Source organism: Eschrichtius robustus, chromosome 5 (genome assembly GCF_028021215.1).
Source record: "Eschrichtius robustus isolate mEscRob2 chromosome 5, mEscRob2.pri, whole genome shotgun sequence".
Classification (NCBI taxonomy): Eukaryota; Metazoa; Chordata; class Mammalia; order Artiodactyla; family Eschrichtiidae; genus Eschrichtius; species Eschrichtius robustus.
This window is the reverse complement of record NC_090828.1, coordinates 473,564-493,149: the sequence shown is the minus strand read 5'-3', so window position 1 is coordinate 493,149 and position 19,586 is coordinate 473,564. Positions and strand designations below refer to the sequence as shown.

The following is a 19,586-nucleotide window of genomic DNA, read 5'->3' as shown; positions in this document are numbered from 1 at the left end:
TTTAGGGTTTCTTTTAGTAATCTCTACATAAAGCAAAAGTTTTCAGTTTTTTCTTTGCTATATGTGACTGGTACTTAGGACTAACAATTTCACGCAGAGGAAATTTCTTAACATCCTCTTACTTGAAAAGATTTGCTTTAACAGTCCATTTGAAAGCACTAGCTCAGTCACACCAGAATATGCAGAAAGATAGCAAATACAGAGTGTGACCTTATTTGTGGACTTTAAAATTTTTCTTTTTATAGGGCCAAAGAATACAGTGCTTCGCCTAGCAGTGAAATTTTTCCCACCTGATCCTGGTCAGTTGCAAGAAGAATATACACGGTAAAGAGCTTGACTGACCCAGAGCCTACCGTGGGCAGGGTCCTGCTTCACCTGTGTCCCCAACAGCACCTGTGCTTTACCTAAGCACCTGGTCAGGGTTGTTTATTCAAAGAACGAGCCTAGCGTCTGTGTCAAAGCTGTAACCAAGATGTCATAGTTTTGCATTTTCACTCTTGCACAGACACAAATGCAAATAGGGTTTGGAAGAAAGGTTATGGCACAAATTTGAGAATTAAAAATGGCGTTTGAGGGTACTGCTGAACAGATATTCTCCAAACGAGCATAGATCTATGCCTGTGCGTGAAGTCGGTAGGACTTTCGCCCATTCCTTTCCTTTTTTATCAACAAAACACACTTAATTGGGACTGTCCTTATGAATATATGGAGCAGAAATACTTTAGGTGATTTCTTTTGTGCTACTCTTCTAAATTCACGATTGATTCTTTGAAAGAAAATGTTTGCAGTTGTTTCATCTGGGCAATAAGATTATGGAAGTGGTTTTTTTCCTTGTGTTTTATGTACTGATTTTATCATGAGGAATAAAGCAAAAACCTAAAAATGAACTCAAAACCCGGAGTCAGAAGGTAGGTAAGCGAGGGCTATGATGATGATGCAGTAGTAGCAGAATAGCCTCCTGACCACACGTGGGTTCGTACCTGGATCCTCAGGGTCGTAGAAGTAACAGAATAGCCTCCTGACCACGCGTGGGTTCATACCTGGATCCTCAGATGCAGTAGTAACAGAATAGCCTCCTGACCACACGTGGGTTCGTACCTGGATCCTCAGGGTCGTAGAAGTAACAGAACAGCCTCCTGACCACACGTGGGTTCGTACCTGGATCCTCAGGGTCGTAGAAGTAACAGAACAGCCTCCTGACCACGCGTGGGTTCGTACCTGGATCCTCAGGGTCGTAGAAGTAACAGAACAGCCTCCTGACCACGCGTGGGTTCGTACCTGGATCCTCAGGGTCGTAGAAGTAACAGAACAGCCTCCTGACCACGCGTGGGTTCGTACCTGGATCCTCAGGGTCGTAGAAGTAACAGAACAGCCTCCTGACCACGCGTGGGTTCGTACCTGGATCCTCAGGGTCGTAGAAGTAACAGAACAGCCTCCTGACCACGCGTGGGTTCGTACCTGGATCCTCAGGGTCGTAGAAGTAACAGAACAGCCTCCTGACCACGCGTGGGTTCGTACCTGGATCCTCAGGGTCGTAGAAGTAACAGAACAGCCTCCTGACCACGCGTGGGTTCGTACCTGGATCCTCAGAGTCGTAGATCCTCTGCTTAGAAGGTCTTTGCCAACCGCTTCTGTATCACAGAGTCATAGACTCGGCCGCGAGGACACATAGCGACCACGAGGCTCTAGCCTCTCATCTTCACGGGTGAGGAGCCGAACCCCAGGACGGCAGGAAGCGCCTTTATAGTGAACACAGAGCTTGTCTTAATAGTGTATTAAATACCTCACATTTACCAAAAAGTCCCTTTTGAGAGACTCACTTTTAAACATATATTCCTAGACAATGGTGAGTAACAGGAAGTGTTAACCTAATTCCATGTCCTGGGTCCAAGCCGGGTTTATGCAGAAGGCCATTTTTTTATTTATAAAAAAACTGCATGTTTGTGGTAAAAGAAGAAACACTTTAAAGTTATGTAGAGTAAAAAGTCAGCGTTCCTCTTCACTCCCGGCCCACCCACCCTTCCCAGAAGTATTAACACTTGGACGTGAGTCTTCCAGATGAATTCACAGCAGTATGCCAGTGGACGTGGGGCTTTAAGTCATTATTTTACAAAACAGTATCAGACTCTCCATAGAGAACTGCAGGTTGAGTTTCTTTTTCCCCACATATCCACGGCATGCCATGGATGTCTTTCCGTATTAGCATGTATGGCTGTAACCTCATTTATTTAGCCAGTCTCATGTTAGTGCAAATTTAGATTGTTTCCAGTTTTTCTCTGCTGTAATGCTGCGGATAAATACCCTTGTCCACATGTCTTTGTGAACCCTGGAAGTGTTTCTGTAGAAGAGTTCATAGGGGTGGGATTGCTTCAGGCCAAGGGTGCATCCATTTCAAGTTCAAGTTCACGGGAGCACAGTAAACGGGACGGCTCATGCTGGCGTGGGGCCCCACAAGGGCGGGAGTCTGTCTTGCTCCCCATCCTAGTTCCAGCTCCCAGGACAGCACCTGGAGCACATGTGTGCTCGGGGATTATTTGCTTGTGGAATGAATGGGTATATACATAGTTTCAATCACCCTCTCTGTTCCATTCTCACCAGTTAATTCAAGAACCCTGTTTCTCAGATTCTAGCCAAGACCAAACGTTATCAGTTTGCCTTAAAGCTTCATAGCCACACTTGAAGCTTTGTCTTCATTGGCTATTTCTGCTACTTCACACAGAAGCGCGAGTGCAGTTTTGTGTGTGTAACAGAAGTGGCACGAATTTGTGAGCTTCCCCCTTGAAGGTGTGGCTCCAGGTGCTCTGGTGCCCTGGGCTACGGTGTGCCCGGCGTGTGGGCCGCCCGCCGTGTGGACGCGCTGAGCTCTGTGGTGCCGGGCCTCCTGTGACCGCCCTTGCTCGCCGCCTGCTCTGGTGTGGCCTGGGGCTGGGTGTCCTCCTGAGACAGACGTGGGAAGTGCGTTCAGAAGCGCTGGAGCTGATCTCTGTGCTTGGAACTCCCTCCTAGATACTTGTTTGCCCTGCAACTTAAGAGAGACCTTCTGGAGGAGCGTCTGACCTGCACGGACACCACGGCTGCCCTCCTGGCGTCCCACCTCCTGCAGGGTGAGTGTCCCGCTGGCCCCGCGCTCACACGGGATGGCTGCGCCTGTGGCTGACTCACCTGCCCCAGGCGGGGCACCAACAGAGGACGGGCGGTTCAGTTTGCAGGTTTTTCTGCAGAGCTGAGGGTTAACTTCCCACCTGGGAGGGGAGACGGGCCTCGCATCCTCCCCGCAGTCTCACGTGGCCCTCGGACCTCCAGTGGGGGGCCAGGCAGCACCCCGACTCTGGGGAGAGCGTCACAGTCCCCGTGACAAGTCAGGTGTCAGTCCCCGAAGGACAAAGGAAGCCCTTCGGTATCTCAGAGCGAGAGGTGGTTTGAGCGTGTGGAGCACCCTGGTGACTTCAGGCACGAACTGGGAGAAGCGTAACAGGAGGGTCTGGAGGGCAGGTGCGCGCTTCCCCCCGGGCTCTCCAGCCCCCTCCCCCCGCGGGACAGAAAGAAGGAAATCCCCGCCTGGCCTCTGGACTAGGGGCTGGACCGCATCTTCCTGGCATAGAACCAATACTTCTGAAATTTGAACTCAGGAAGTATGATGTAGAGAGATTCCAGAATTTTAGGAACTTCTAAGTTAATGGGTTAATGTGCAGTTTACTTGGTCCTTCCCCTGACACACTTTCTCCAAACAGCATATTTTACCAGAGGTTTGCCGTCCTGCGCAATGGGACCCGTTCACGCCCATAAGCACAAGTGTGGAAGTGGCTTAGTTATCTGTGATTTGTCGTGAGGTCCTCTCAGGCGGCAGGTGGCTTTTCAGTGCAGACGGCCTTCGGTAGTGCCTCTTGCTGAGGGCTCTGTGCGCAGCTGAGTTATCTTAGAAGAACTCGTCTGCCTGTAGGTTCCACCTCGGAAGTGTGCTGCTTAGATGGAAGGACGGTAGGGAGCCACAACAGCCAGATGCCGTGTAGGATTCTGAGCGGGTCTTTTGCTTTGAAGTTAGGCAGCTGCTGAAGCGTGAACGGGTTCTGAGGCTCGGTTGCAGCAGCAGATGGTGGTCTTGTCCTTACCTGGGTGGCGGTGCCGGGGTTATGCGTGAGAATGTCCTGTTTTGTAGAAAACACATACCAAGGTGTGATCCTGTGCGTGCAGCTTTTCTGTGATTTGAGACTGTCTCAAAACAAAGTATGTTGCTTAAAATTATTGGGCTTTAACTACTATTTTGAAAATATGTGTGGCCTTAAAATACACGAAATTAGAAAGAAACATTCATTGTGCCTCAAGAATTTGAGAGGACCTGAAGGAAGAAACAATTTAAAATACACTATCTTGAAACAAAATAAAGGCCCTTATCCTGGTCACAGTAGTCTTGAGACAACTTACAGAGAAAACGTTTACAACGCAGCAAACAGGGTAAAGCAGCAGCTCGGAGTTTCCCTCCCTGGGGCTGCTCACCAGCGTCTTTCCTCTTCAACACTCAGAAAAAATTCTCTTCGCCTGCCTTTATGTTTGCCTTTAACGGCATAAAATATTTGGAAAAATAAAATACAACATTTTGTTTATTTAAGGGATATACTTTTTTACTACAGATTTAGGATAATTTTTTTCTGCTTTTAACTTACGCATTTGCATGCACAAACACTTGTATTTTTCTTCATGTAAACATGAAAAAGACCGCCTGTTACTTTCTTGTCTCAGCGGAAATAGGAGATTACGAAGAGGCGCTGGACCGGGAGCACCTGCGGGCCCACGAGTACCTGCCGGGCCAGGAGCGGGCCCTGGAGCGGATCCTGGAGCTCCACCGGGAGCACGTGTGAGTCGGCAACGCCGGACGTCGGGGCAGTCAGCTGGCCGGGCGGGACTCCGTCCACAGGCCGCTTCGGGACAGGCTGGGAGGGTGCCCGGGCCCCGGGCGGTGCTGGCGTCCCTCCTTAAGTAGGGGGCGGTGGACGGGGTCCCGCACTGGCCGCGCCCAGCCCTCAGGTGTCGGGGGGCGGGATGGTTCCTGCTGCAGCCCTGCTGCCTGGCTTCCCTAAGGCTTGACGCTGGGACAAGGTGAGGGCGACCCGGAGGAGGAGGGGAAGAGAGATGGGGGGTCCGTGAGAAGGGCTGGCGGCCCCGGGCCCGGGGGTTGTGAGCTTGAGTTCACCAGAGGGAGAGCTCGATGGGGAGGGGTCCTGGAGGACTGGGCCCCCTTGGGGGGCAGCCTGTCGAGAGGTAAGCGCACTGACGTCGCGTGCAGGGCGGGGGTTGGGCAACGCAGACCCAGGCTCCAACCCTGGAGGAGGCCCTTCCCTGTGAGGCCGTGCGCGTTTCCATGCCTTTACCGCTCAGAGCCACCGGCGGGCCTTTGTGTGCCTGGCTCGGGGTGGCACTGTCTGTACAGATGTGTCACTTGTGGCACGTGGGCTGGAGTGCCAGGCAGAGCCCACTCTGCGGGGAGGATGCCGGCAGAGGCAACAGCCTGGGGGTGGGGGGCGTGGCACCCAAGGTTCTAGGAACCAGTAACAGCCCCAGCTGCTGGCGGGAGGCTGCACGTGATCCTGCGGTGCCGCGCGTGCCCTGGGCTGTGGGCCCCCCTTCGTCACGTGGTGAAACGGAGCCAAGGCCTGAGCTCCGTCCTGGGCATGGTGGTTTGGGGCACCGCTGGGCGTCCGAGCTGTGCACACAGGGCCGCCCTTTCCCAGCCGCGGCCTCAGCGCGCACCTGGCCCTTAGGGCTCTGGCCCCGCTTCCTAGACCCCCTGGGCGTGGCCTCTTTCGAGGCTGCCTTGGTTCTGGCTGGTGGCAGGGGAGTGCACCACGCCCCATGTCACACCCAGACCCTGAGGACCAGCCGAGCAGAGGGCCCCCTCCCCGTGCCAGCCTGAGTGAGTCCCCTGTCTGTCCCAAAGGGGACGGTCACCTGTGTGGGATTTGTTCTAGAGTTGGGGGCAGGGTCCCCTTCCTGCCAGGACACACAGGGCTGCAGCCGGCACCCGTGGAGGATGGGGTGGCCGCGGTGTGAAGCGCCCCACCTGGGCAGCAGCTCCCGGGGCAGGGGTGGAGCCGAAGCGCACTGTGCAGGGTGAGACGGGCTGGGGAAGGGGTGAGGCAGAGCGGGGCCAGGACGCGGCCCTGGAGGATGGGGTGGGGAGAGGCCCCAGAGGCCGTGAGAAGGAGGCCGTCACGACAGGGCCGTGAGCAGCCAGAGGAAGGAAGACAGCCTGGGGCCGCGGACCCCAGGGAAGAGTGCTTCAGGATGGGGTCCACAGCCCCGTGGGAGCAGCTCACCGCCAGGCCCGGTGGGTGGGGGTTCATGATGTGACCCCCCCACGCATGGGGAGGCTGGCGGGACGGTGACCGGTCTCTGCTCAGCTACACCGAGAACCTGCCTTGAGGGGAGTGAAGCACCAGGCCTGAGAGGTGGCTCCGCGCCTGCACGTTGTGTGTTCGTGTGCACGTGTGCACGTGTTTGTAAGTGTTGCGGATATCTCTAAAGTCTGTATGGAAACACGAAAGACCCCAAATAGCCAAAATAATCTTGAGAAAGAAGAACAAAGCTGGAGGTATCACTCCCTGATTTCAAACAACTACACAGCTACAGCCATCAAAACGGGAAGGCAGTGGCATAAAAACAGACACACAGATCAGTGGAACAGGACAGAGAGCCCAGAAATGAACCCACACACCTGTGGGTATGTGATAAAAGAGACAAGACTCTACAATGGGGAAAAGACAACCTCTTGAATAAATAGCATTGGGAAACTGGACAGCCACACACAAAGGAATCAAACTGGACCCCTTTTTCATACCATATACAAAAAATAAACTCAAAATGGATTAAAGACTTACATGTAAGGGGACTTCCCTGGTGGCACAGTGGGTAAGACTCCACAGTCCCAATGCAGGGGGCCCAGGTTCGATCCCTGCTCAGGGAACTAGATCCCACATGCGTGCCACAACTAAGAGTTCGCGAGCCGCAACTAAGGGGCCTGCCTGCCACAACTAAGACCTGGTGCAACCGAATAAGTAACATAATAAATAAATATTTTTAAAAGGTGACTTACACGTAAGACCTGAAACCATAAAACTCCTAGAAGAAAGCAGGCAGTATATTCTTTGGCACGGGTCTTAGCAATACAGTTGACCGTTGAACAACCTGGGCGTGAACTGGGTGAGTCCCCTTACACACGGACTGTTTTCCCTAGTAGACGCTGCATACTACACGGTCTGAGGCGGGTTGAATTCTCAGATGCAGAACCTCGGGTACAGACGGCTGGCTGTAACTTACGTGCAGAGGGTCGGTGCCCCTAACCCCCGAGTTGTTCAGGGTCAACTGTATTTTTGTTTGGATCTGTCTGCTTAGGCAAGGGAAGCAAAAGCAAAAATAAACAAATGGGACCTCATAAAACCAAAAACTTTTGCGCAGCAAAGGAAACCATCAACAAAACAAATGGCCACCTACTGAATAGAAGATATTTGCAAATTATATGTCTGCAAAAATATACAAAGAACTCATAAAACTCAACATGAAAAAGGCAAACAACTTGATTAAAAACTGGGCAGAGGACCTGAAGAGACATGTTTCTAAAGAAGACAGACAGATGGGCCAACAGCCACATGAAAAGATGCTCAACATCACTAATCATCAGGGAAGGGCACATCAAAACCACAATGAGATACCACCTCACACCTGTCAGAATGGCTGTCATCAAAAAGACAAGCAATAAATCAGCAGACGAACGAGTAAAGAAGACGTGGTATGTATTGTACAATGGAACACTACTCAGCTATAAAAAAGACAGAAACTTTGCCATTTGCAGCAGCCTCTGTGGACCTGGAGGGCATTGTGCTAAATACTGTATGATACTGTATGAATCTAAAGCTACAACAAACTAGTGAATATAACAAAAAAGAAACAGACTCAGATATAGAGAACAAACTACTGGTTTCTCATCGGGAGAGGGAAGCGGGGAGGGGTGAGATAAGGGTAGGGGATTAAGAGGTACAGACTACTAAGCATAAAATAGATAAGCTACGAGGATGTACTGTGCACATAGGTAATATAGCCAATATTTTATAATAACTATAAACGGAGTACATAACCTTTAAAAATTGTGAATCATTATATTGCACACCTATAGCTTATATAACGTTGTACATCAACTGTACTTCGATAGAAAAAAAAGACAAGAGGGGACTTCCCTAGTGGTCCAGAGGTCTGTGCTCCCAATGCAGGGGGCCCAGGTTCAATCCCTGTTCGGGGAACTAGATCCGCATGCCACAACTAAGAGCCCGCACGCCACAGCAAAGATCCTGCGTTGCTGCAACTAAGACCCAGAGCAGCCAAAATAAATAAATAATAAATAAATAAATAAATATTAAAAAAAAAAAAAAGACAAGAAGTAAGTGTTGGCAAGGATGTGGAGAAAAGGGAACCCTCGTGCACTGTTGGTGGGAATGAAAATTGCCGCAGCCACTATGGAAAATAGCATGGAGGTTCCCCAAAAATTTAAAAATAGACTCAGTACTCTGTAATGGCCTATATGGGAAAAGGATCGAAAAAAGAGTGGATGTATTAGATTCACTTTGCTGTACACCTGAAGCTAACACAACATTGTAAATCAACTCTACTCCAATTTAAAAAAATTTTTTTAAATAAATAAATAAAAATTAAAAATAGAGCTACCATATGATCCAGCAATTCCACTCCTGGGTATTTACCCAAAGAAAAGAGAAGCACTAACTCGAAAAGATATATGCACCCCAGTGTTCATAGCAGCATAATTTACAATAGCCTAGATACAGAAGCAGTGCCCATCAATAGATGAATGGGTAAAGAAGATGTGGTGGATATACAATGGAATCATCATCTTGTTGAAGGTGATTTATTAAAACGTAAGTTAATAGATGTCTATATCAACTTCAAAGAACAGACATTTTAGTCAAAGAATGGAAATCACAAGAATGGCATAACGCAAACAGTTGTGTTATTCCTTAAAGATCCAAAAACTCAGGCAATCAGAAGTAAGAAGAAAAAAGAGTTGTTAATGGAAAATCCCACATGGAGGGTTTGGGACTTATCTGAGCATCACGCCTTGGAGCTGCTCGGCGCCATGTGGGCCGCGTGCGAGGCGTCAATAAAACCAGTTGTTTTGGTGATTATATTTTTATTCATTTTGATAATTTCATTTTTATAAAAGTGTATTCTAATGGTTAGAATTGTACTTTTTGAAAATAGTTTTTTAAAGTTTTGAAATGGGTTTAATGAGATACTAGAGTTATCTGTGGTATTTCCTTTATTTACTATTTGTCTCTGCACGTAATGTTTGCACGTTACTTTGTATTAAGATAAAATTATAAGGCTGAACATCTAATAAGTGCAAAGAAAACATTCGACCCACTAGGAAACGGATTACAGAACAGAAGCAAGCGGGCAGTTTCCGTGGCTTGTGTGCGGTGTTTTGTTTGATGTGGGAACATAAACATACAGTGAGTGACCGACCCTCTGAAGAACAGAGCCTCCTTTGTTGGTTTGTTTCTGTGGTCTGTTTTCCTGGTCGCTTCTGTCCTGTGTTTCGGCTCTTTCAGAAGTGCTGTGATCATGCTGTCTTTTGTTACAGGGGCCAGACGCCTGCCGAGTCGGATTTCCAGGTGCTGGAAATTGCCCGGAAGCTGGAAATGTACGGCATCAGGTTTCACACGGCTTCTGACAGGGAGGGGGCCAAGATCAACCTGGCCGTTTCCCACATGGGCGTCCTCGTCTTCCAGGTAGGAGGGCGGCTGTGCTGTGGCTTCGCGGGGTTGTTTTACGTGCTCTGGGAAGTCTTTGTTGCTGAATCCGTCTTAGACTCGGAGGAAGAGCTTTGCGGACCCTCCGATCCGACCTCTCACCCGTTAGAGAAGTTGTCTTCTTGTCCTGGACTCACTGTCACGGCGCTCAGTCACGTCCCACTGTCCTAATGTTGACAGAAGGTCGCCCCCTTGGAACCTCAAGCCCGGGCTCTGGCTGCCCTGTGGGGTCTCCGCCACGGGTCACAGTCACCGTTTAAAGCACAAGACAGAGCAGCCTGGGGACCCTCCGAGGGCGGCGCTCGGGGTCCCAGCGATGTGTGCGGTAGCGGCGTTCGGATGGGTGAGTGTTACATGAATGGCCACTGAGTTGTGTTTGTGGTGAATGTCCGTGTGCCGGGCCGTGGGGTGTGACGCGCCTGGAAACAGCTGCCAGGGCGCTGGCCTGCAGCTCCGGAGCCCTCGCCTCGCCAGATGCTCCCGCCTCCTCTCCAGGAGCTGCCTGCTCCCGGCCCGTGAAGCCGGGCGCCTCCGGTGGAACGTGGTGCCCGGGGTTGGCGGTGGCGCTCTTGGCGCCCGGGGGCTGGCTTTGCGGCTCCTCCCTCTGTGGCCCGTCTTCGCTGCCGGCGCCTGAAACGGCTGGTCTGATCCAGGCCTCCCTGATCAAGGACACTTCGTTTCTTCTGCTTTTCCTTTCTCTTTCTCAACTTAGCCAGCAAATTTCAATTTCCCGTCGGAAAAAAAATTAATTTTGCATTTAGAATGTCCGTTCTGTTACATTCAACCTAAACTCCAGGCCCTTTGAGTGGCGTCCAGCATCTCCCACACCCGCTCCCTTTGATGGCGGTTCCTACCTGGCACAGAGGGGGAAATCACATCCCTCAGAATCAAGCTGTTGTCATTTTTCCAGAAAAGGACAAATAATTTATGACCAGAAGAAACTGTAAAAGCATGAGGTTAGAGACTTGAAATGAAAGGCGGCAGATTGAATTCATTTCCACTCCCTCAAAATCCCCACCAGCATGACAGTGAAGGAATTTTTGTTAACCTTGCATCAGTAAGAACAAAGAATGGAAAAGGAAACCGAGGCGCCTCCCTCCCGTCGGAAGGTGTAGATGAGGCGCCTCACGAGCGGGGTTCTGACGTCGGGGCCCCGCTGCCGCCCTGGGAGCTGCCAGCCAGCAGCACTTCAGAGCCTCCTCTTGTAAAGACTTTCATCTGGAAACACTTTCAAACGTCCCAAAAAGCTGTGAGAATGAGAGTAGCACACAGAGACCCCACGCAGCTGTCCCCCAGGTTCAGCTGTCACCATTTGCACCTCCCGCTGCCATGTGTTCTCATCCCTGCCGCCCAGACGCACACAGTTTTCTCTGAAGCCTTGGGGAGTGAGCTGCACGCGTCGGGGCCTTTCCCCCGGGAACTTCAGTGTGCGTTTCCCGAGAGCAGAGTATGTTCCGTGTCGTGACCACGGTCGGTCACCGCTGAGGCCACGGGCTCTCAACACCTGGCACACGGGTCCGGCCCCACTCCTGTCAGCTGGCCAGTGGTCTCCCTGCAGGACTGGATCCCGTCTGCAACCAGGCCGTCATGCTGCAGTCGCCTTTAATCTGGAACATTCTTTTTTCTCTTATGAAGACGGTGTTGAAGAACACAGCCCCTTTGTAACAGAAAGTTCCTCGTCTGCGTTTGTCGGCTGTTTTCCTGTGATTAGATTCAGGTGACGTGTTCCCAGCTGGACCACTGCCCAGGTGACGTGTGTCCCCCTCGGGGGTCGCACCCGAGATGCCACCTGGCCCCCTGGCGATGCGAACCTTGATCCCTGTGTTTTCTGGTTCTTCTACTGTATAGTTACTGGTTTTCCTCTTTCAACTAATAAGCGGTCCATGGAGAGGCGCTTTAGGACACAGATGTTCTGTCCCTTGTCAGATGTCCCTTAGACTAGCATCCCCTGGCCAGTGTTTACCAGGATGGTCACTAACTCAGGCACACCCAGAGCCTCGCTGTTAAACACAGACGATGACCAAGGGTCGCCAGAGATTTGAGGAAAGCCTTTCTTCAAAGGAAGATGGTATTTGAGGGACAGGTACCAAATTTGTGGGAAGAAGAGACTCAGAAGAAACAGAAACTGTGCCGGGGGTGGAAGAGATGGAAAGCATGGTTCCTCAGAGAGGGTACTGTTTTTCCTCTACCAGATTCGCAAAACAGAAAAATCGCTCTACCCTGTATCACGTTCGTGAGGAACCGGAACACAGCTTTAGCACGAGTGTGAACTTTTTCTCTTGTGATTTTTTATTCTGGCCTTGTTTGTAATAGTAATAGTAAAATATTGGTAATTAATTATTAGGAGGCTGGTTAAGTAAATGGTGGTGCATCTGTATTATGGGATAATTGGACAACTGTCCAAAGGTTGCAGGTGCTCTCTGTGTCCTGATACGTGAAACATTCTTTGAGATGTATTGTTATATGGAGAAGATGTTCAGAACCGTGTGTGGAATTTGCTACCGCTTATGGGGAACTCATACACACACACACTCTATTTATTCCCTACAAAATGAACTGGTGCTGACTGCCCCTAGGGTGGTTACTATAGCCGGCAGGCTTTTAGAAGTGGGGAAAGGGGCCTGTTCATTCTGGACTCATTTTTGGTACCTTTAGAATTTGAACCTTGTTAGTATGTTACTGTATTACATTTTTTTTCTTTTTTCTAATGTAAAAATACGGTATTGCTAACAGTGTTAACCATCATCTGAGCCTTCAGAGAGCCATAATCTCTTTTCAACAGTAACATCAAAGATCATTGATCACAGATATCATAACAAATATAGTAATGAAACGGTTGGAAATATTGTGAGAGTTACCAAAATGTGACACAGAGACGCGAAGTGAGCAAATGCTATTGGAAAAACAGTGCCCATAGACTTGCTCAGTGCAGGGTTGCCACAGACCTTCAATTTGTGTGTATTACGTTTCCTAAAAAGCCTCACAGAAATAAGGGAAAAGCTTGCATCTCTGAAATGAGAGCAGGGCAGTTACGGAGAACAAGAGTGACGCAGGTTGGCGGAACGAGAATGTTTGGAAGATGCAGTTGAGGAAATCTCCACAGAACAGAATAAAAGATAAAGGGTGAAAGATGGGAGAGAAAAGTAAAGAAAATTCCAGCACCATCCAGGAGGTCCAGCATCCCAGAATTCTAGAGGCAGGAACCAAAAAGCAGTGGAGGAATTGTTAAAGAAATTACACGAGAAAAAGCTTCCAGAACTCAAGGCACAAAGTTCCCGGTTGGAGGTGCCTACAGGTTCGCAGTGTGATGGCAGCAGGACTCGTCGGCGTGAGCTGCCAGAGGCGGGGGCAGTCGGAGCGCTGCCGGGCTGGTAGCAGCAGCGCTGGAAGCTGGAGACGGAGGCTCTGCACATGAAAGAGGACCGTTTCCAGCCCGACATTCTGTGCCCTGGGCACCGTGACTCCTGTACAGAGAGAAAATGAAAGCGTTTTCAGACATGCAGTTCCTGCACAGCCTTTTGAAGGCCGACACTGGAGGAGAGAGAAACTCGGATGGGAGTTGAGGAAACAGGGTGACTCGGATTGGAGAAGGCAGAGGGGCGGGCTGTGCTTGGATGGGGAGGACGTTCGTCAGCATAAGGACAGAGGTGGCCTCCAAGAAAGGGCTGATCGGGGGAGCTCCCTGGCGTCCAGTGGTCAGGGCTCGGTGCTTTTGCTGCCAGGGCCGGGGTCCAATCCCTGGTCGGGGAACTGAGATCCCGCAAGCCGGGAGGTGCGGCCGGTGAGGGGGCAGGGGGAAGAACTGACTGGTGGCTTCATGGGTTAGACCATATCGAAGAGTTTTAAAGGTCTGCGGGGAAGTTTTGGGCTGAATTAGTGATGGGTACATAGAAATTAAGCAAATGAGAAGAGGCAGTTAGTGACTCAAGGAAAATTAAAAGCAAAGGAGCGGAATTCCCTGGTGGCGCAGTGGTTAAGAATCCGCCTGCCAATGCAGGGGACACGGGTTCGAGCCCTGGTCCCGGAAGATCCCACATGCCGCAGAGCAGCTAAGCCCGTGCACCACAACTGCTGAGCTTGCACTCTAGAGCCTGCGAGCCACAGCTACTGAGCCCACGTGCCACAGCTGCTGAAGCCCATGCACCTAGAGCCCATGCTCCGCAACAAGAGAAGCCACCACAATGAGAAGCCCGCACACCTCAATGAAGAGTAGCCCCGCTCGCCGCAACTAGAGAGAGCCCGCGCACGGCAACAAAGGCCCAAAGCAGCCAAAATTAATTAATTAATTAATTTTAAAAAGCAAAGGAGAAAAATATAGTTATAATTCAGGTTGGCTCAACTTGCAAGCAATACTTACGTGATCAGTAATATAAATACCGAATTTTAAATTTACCAAAAATGGAGGGAGTGTGAGGAGGGGTGGACGTGAGGTCGTGGTGGGTGTGGAAGTCCAGGAGATGAGATCTCGGAGCAGGGTGCAGTAGCAGCCTTGAACGAGCTGTGTGGACGTGCGGGTACAGATCCGGAAGGCAGTTCTGTCTGGGCCGGCCCGGAGAGCCCTGAGCCTCTGGGTTCTGTTTCAGGTCTTATTTGGCATTTACAGCTGAGCCATGGATTTTTTTGATAAAATCCAAAATGAAAGCAGTGGCTCTGAGCGTTGCACTGCTGGGTGAGTGTCAGGGTTGCCCAGGGCAGAGTGAGGGCAGTCATCCGTGGATTCTTTGTTTCCACTTGTGATTTATGACTCGGTTAAAGCCCTGGGATATGGTGATTTTTTATTTTGACCCAAAGGGAAAATGGGAAGGCAAGCTTGCAGCTGGGAACAGTGTGTCCCTCGCTCTTCTCTGTGTCTTCCTGGGGAGGACAGGCCCTTCCCTGCCCCTCCTGCGGCCACCTGCTTTCTTAAGCCTTTGCCCTAGGCACCTACCATCTAGCGGTGAGAGCTGGCGGTGGGCATTTTCTTTTCCTTTCTTTGTTGATGTTTTATGGTTTGGTTGTTTTGTTTGCTTTTTTGAGAACACATTTGAAAACCCTCGAATATTTTACTTTGAGTAGTAGTTGAAGCGACTTCGTGTCTGGACAGTGTTGGGAGCTGGGGTACTTGGGTCTCATCTAGACCCTGTCATTTGTATCTTGGCCTCAAGGACATTTCTTAACTCAGGAATTTTAAAAACTGGATATAATTCACACATAACGTAAAGTTCACCATTTAAAAGTATAATTCAGTTGTTTTTAGTATATTCACAGAATTGTGTCACTGTCACCACTAACTCCGGAACGTTTAAATCCCAGCCTCACCCCATACACCGTAGCAGTCACTGCCCGCCCCTGACAACCACTCATCTGCTTTCTGTCTCTGCGGATTTCCTTTCTGGACATTCCTGTCAACGGCCTTTGTGCCTGACAGCTTTCCCCCGTTTCAGTGTTTGTCCGTGCCGTGCATGTTTCAGTGCCTCCTTCCTCTTTAATTGCTTAAGTTGTTGTGGTTTTTTTGTTTGTTTGTTTGTTTTAGTATCTCTGAAGGGAAAACATTCTTCACCTTGCCTCCCCCCATCTTGAATTTGTAGAAAAGAGTAAATGGTCATGATAGTCAAGAATAGAAAAGAAAATGCCAGAAAAGTGTTTCAGTACATTTAACATTTTAATTCTGGAAACGTTTCACGGTTATAGAAGGGATACGAGAGCAGTAGAAAGCGCTCCTTCCCCAGAGACCGCATCCAGCTTCCACCAGTTGCCCCGGTCTCGGTGGTTTCAGAAGATCCGGTCTGAGGTCACGCTCTCTGCCCAGTCAAGATCCCGCTCTGGCCTCTTCGGTCTGGAACTCTCTTCCTTCTCTCCTTGATTCTCCCGACCTTGATGCTTCGGAAGGTTCGAGGCCAGTCATTTTGTAACGTGGGCCCCCCAGCACCTGCTGACGATCAGGCCCTAGTTAAGCTTCTTGGGCGGGTGAGTCACAGAAGCGAGAGAGTGCCTGGTCCAGCCCGCGCGGTGGCCCGCGGTGCCTGTCTGTCCCATTGCCGGTGGTGGCAGCATTCATCACTTGGTTGGAAGGCGTTTGACAGGCTCCTTTGCTGCAAAGTGACTTTTTATCCTTTGTAATTAGTAAGCATTTTGTGGAGAGATACTTGAAGACTGTAAATTTCCCTGATGGTTGCCAAAAGGCAGCTTTTTAAATTCCATTCTTCATGATCCTAGGAGGGTTTTCTCCTCATTTGTTTATTGTCTTTACGTCACGTCACTGTGGACTCATGGGTTTGTATTATAATCGTACTGTCACTCAAGTTATAATGCGGGTTATAATCTGATACTTGATCTGTTGTCATTATTTGTTTCGATCTTTAAATTGGCCCACGTCAGGGAGTCCCTTCAGGTGCCTCCTGTGCCCTTTGTGGTTTTTTTTAGATTTTTTTTGATGTAGACCATTTTTAAAGTCTTTATTGAAATTTGTCACAATATTGCTTCTGTTTTATGCTTTGGTCTTCTGGCTGCGAGGCACGTGGGATCTTAGCTCCCCAACCAGAGATCGAACCCGCGCCCCCTGCATTGGAAGGTGCAGTCCTAACCACTGGACCACCAGGGAAGGAAGTCCCTCCTGTGTCCTTTTGACCTTTCCCCGTCATTTTTTGAGCACTTGTTTACTTTCTTACACAATAAGATGGTCCAGGCTCCTTTGCTCTTTGCCTGCCCCACCCTGGAAGAGCAAAGGGCCCTGGTCTCCTTAGAGGACAAGATTGTTTAGAAGCTGAGGTCCTTGCCCAGTGTGCCCACTCTGGAGAGTCGGGGGTTCAGCCTTGGGTCCGGGTCCCATCCGGCACCCCTGGGATCCCTGCATCCTTCCCTCTTCCCTGCAGTGAGAAACCCAGCTCAGCTCCAGCCCCGCCCCGCCACCACCAGGCCCCTCCCAGCCGCCGTCCTCGCAGTAGGGGGGCTTCAAAAATGTTCACTGTTAACAGTGAAAAAAAGAGGTTGTAATAAAGCTTTATCAAAGAAATAAGGTTTTCTTCCTAAAACAGAGAGATTAGTGTGTTTAGTATTGACATTTTAATTCAGAGTCATTCCGAATATAAAATATCAGGGGCTTGCTGTGCTTTCTGGCAAGGATGTGACTTAAACCTTCTCTGTTTCATGAGAAATCATGTGCGCGCGTCTAGGTTACAAATGTGTTCCTCAACGAGCGTCTGTCTCCTGAATTTCAGAGCAGCACCAAGATCAACACTTTCAACTGGTCCAGGCTCCGAAAGCTCAGCTTCAAGAGGAAAAGGTTTCTTATCAAACTCCACCCAGAGGTCCATGTAAGTATTATTTCGAGAACCTTTTAAATTATAAGAGAATTTACTCTGCTAGAATACTGAGTTTTTAATTACTTCTTTTTAAAATGTATTTATTTATTTTTGGCCACGTTGGGTCTTGGTTGCTGCGCGTGGGCTTTATCTAGTTGTGGCGAGCGGGGGCTACTCTTTGTTGCGGTGCGCGGGCTTCTCATTGCGGTGGCGTCTCTTGTTGCAGAGCACGGGCTCTGGGACACGTGGGCTGCAGTAGTTGTGGCACGCGGGCTCAGTAGTTGTGGCGCACGGGCTTCGTTGCTCCGCGGCATGTGGGATCTTCCCGGACCAGGGCTCGAACCCGTGTCCCCTGCACCGGCAGGAGGATTCTTAACCACTGCGCCACCAGGGAAGCCCCTTTAATTACTTTATGTATCGTTTCAGCATAACTCACATAAGAATTTAAGGACAGGATTTGGGACTGGGGACGGGCTTCGGGGTGACCTGCCCAGCACTTCTCACCTAGAGGACATATCAGCATCCCCGGGGGCGGCCCCGCCCCAAGACTCAGCTGTGGGGTTGGCCTGAGAGAGTGCACATGCGACAAGCTCCCAGGGCTGCTGAGAACTGTTGGTTTATTGCAGCCAGTCCTTCTCTGGGTAATAAAGCTGAAATACAGAGTGTTCAGCTGTGATCTAAAGAAGCTCCACAGCAAATCAGTGTCAGAGCTTCTGTCCAGAATGAAGAGAGGGGCATCTCCAACATTCTCATGTGTCTTTGATTCAGCAATTGGCCCTTTAATAGCTCTAATTGAAGTAGGCTTGATTTTCGGAAAATAAATGTTCCTTTCTTTTGAGATTGTGAGTCAGTAAGGTAATAATTAAATAGAAATTTACTGAAATTAGTAAAAAGGGGAAAAAGTAAATGTCTGTACAGTCTGATAGTTGGAAAAATCCAGTACGTCAGACTATTCAAGGATGTTCACATTGTTACGTACGTGTCTACTGTACAAAGGAAGTTCGGAAATAAAAAGTAGATTAGCTGAGCCGCTGTGGGGTTGAAGCTTAGGAGGCTGTCAGCTTAGACACACTCTAGGAGATCAGAGCTCTGGGCCAATCTGGAGGAGAGGCTTCACCTAAGCTTTTCAAAGGCACTTGATTAGCTTTTGTCAAACCCCAGGGTCACGTGCGGCATGTAAGTGTGTTTGGTAGAAAGTATGAACAGATAGCTTAATTGTTTTTTACTCAAGTATTTCTTCTGCGGATGAGAGAGAAGTATAAGGAATGCCAAAAACATGTACAAAATGCAAGTAAAAGGCTGCTTTTTTTTTCTCTGTAAGCAAAAAAAAAACTTTCTGGCAGTTATTCTGAAAGGACAGGGAAAGAAGAGAATTACTGCTTTATATTCCAAAGCTACTCTTCTTTGGAATAGCATGATATGTCAAAGTTCCGAACTGTGTCTGTCTCTGCACCTGGCAAGGTTACATTTTATATCCCTAAGCACTTAGTTTTTTAAGATTAAACATAGGAGTCAAAGTATTATACTCTTTCTGGAAAGTAATTTGGTAATAATATATCATAAGGTTCAAAAATGTGCATTGTTTCTGAGCTCAATATACCATTTCTAGGAATTTATCCTAAGGAATAACCATGAGAGACAATGCAGTAGTTTCTTCATGGTGATGTTTGTGAGCCTGAAAACCTTGTGTGTCCTGGGCATCTGAAACATCCCAGAAAACCCCCAGGAGAATGATTGGGTGATAATAGATAAATGCGTCAGCCGGCCTGGAAAGATGCCTTAGTTTCCTAGGTGGGAAAAGGTTACAAAGGTATAAACTTCAGAATGTTCGCAGTTGTGGAATTGTAGATGACCACATTTTCCCGATGTTCCTACAATGAATATATACCTTGTGTTTTTCTTCTCTTAAATGTGAATGGAACCAGAAGTCTTCGTGTACAGCTTCGAGGAAGACAACGTCCTAATCTTTAACTTTGGAGTAGCCTTTTGCCTTCCTAGATTTCATTCTTGAGGTAGTAACTCGAACCTTTGTCTTTTGTTCCCAGGGGCCTTACCAGGACACCCTGGAATTCGTGCTGGGGAGTAGGGACGCGTGTAAGAACTTCTGGAAGACGTGCGTAGAGTATCACGCCTTCTTCAGGCTTTCCGATCCGCCGAAGCCCAGAGCTAGAGGCGCCCTCTTCAGCAGGGGCTCCTCCTTCAGATACAGGTGGGGCAGCAACGCCAGGCGGGCCTCGACCTTGCCCGTGGGGCTGAGAACCCGCTCAGCCTCAGTCAGGAAGGAGGTGGTGTGAACGTTCCAGAGAACTACACACAGACCGCAGCTGTTGTAAAACTGGAGAAAGCATCGCAAATAAAATAGTGGGAAAAATAGGCTTCATAAAAACTGTTTAGAAAACCGGCTATGCTTGTTGCAAAGCATCACTTTTAAATGTATGTGTAAACTCATGAGAGAGGATGGGCAAGTCTTACTTTCCCTTTTGTGAAAAATTAA

At 49.2% G+C, this 19,586-nt stretch overlaps 1 protein-coding gene across 8 annotated transcripts in view; it reads left to right on the top strand.

Annotated features, from left to right (window-relative positions):
• Nucleotides 1-19,586, top strand: part of FARP2 (FERM, ARH/RhoGEF and pleckstrin domain protein 2) — an 89,887-nt gene that overhangs the window by 39,359 nt on the left and 30,942 nt on the right. For all 8 annotated transcript variants that reach the window (XR_011074097.1, XR_011074095.1, XR_011074096.1 and 5 more), the window contains 6 exons: nt 246-324; nt 3,007-3,104; nt 4,738-4,852; nt 9,644-9,791; nt 17,009-17,104; nt 19,138-19,301. Coding sequence is in view for 5 of the 8 variants with exons in the window: in XM_068544054.1 (XP_068400155.1) it covers nt 246-324; nt 3,007-3,104; nt 4,738-4,852; nt 9,644-9,791; nt 17,009-17,104; nt 19,138-19,301 (700 nt within the window). In the remaining 3 variants the exon portion in view is untranslated. The remainder of the gene's footprint in view (nt 1-245; nt 325-3,006; nt 3,105-4,737; nt 4,853-9,643; nt 9,792-17,008; nt 17,105-19,137; nt 19,302-19,586) is intronic.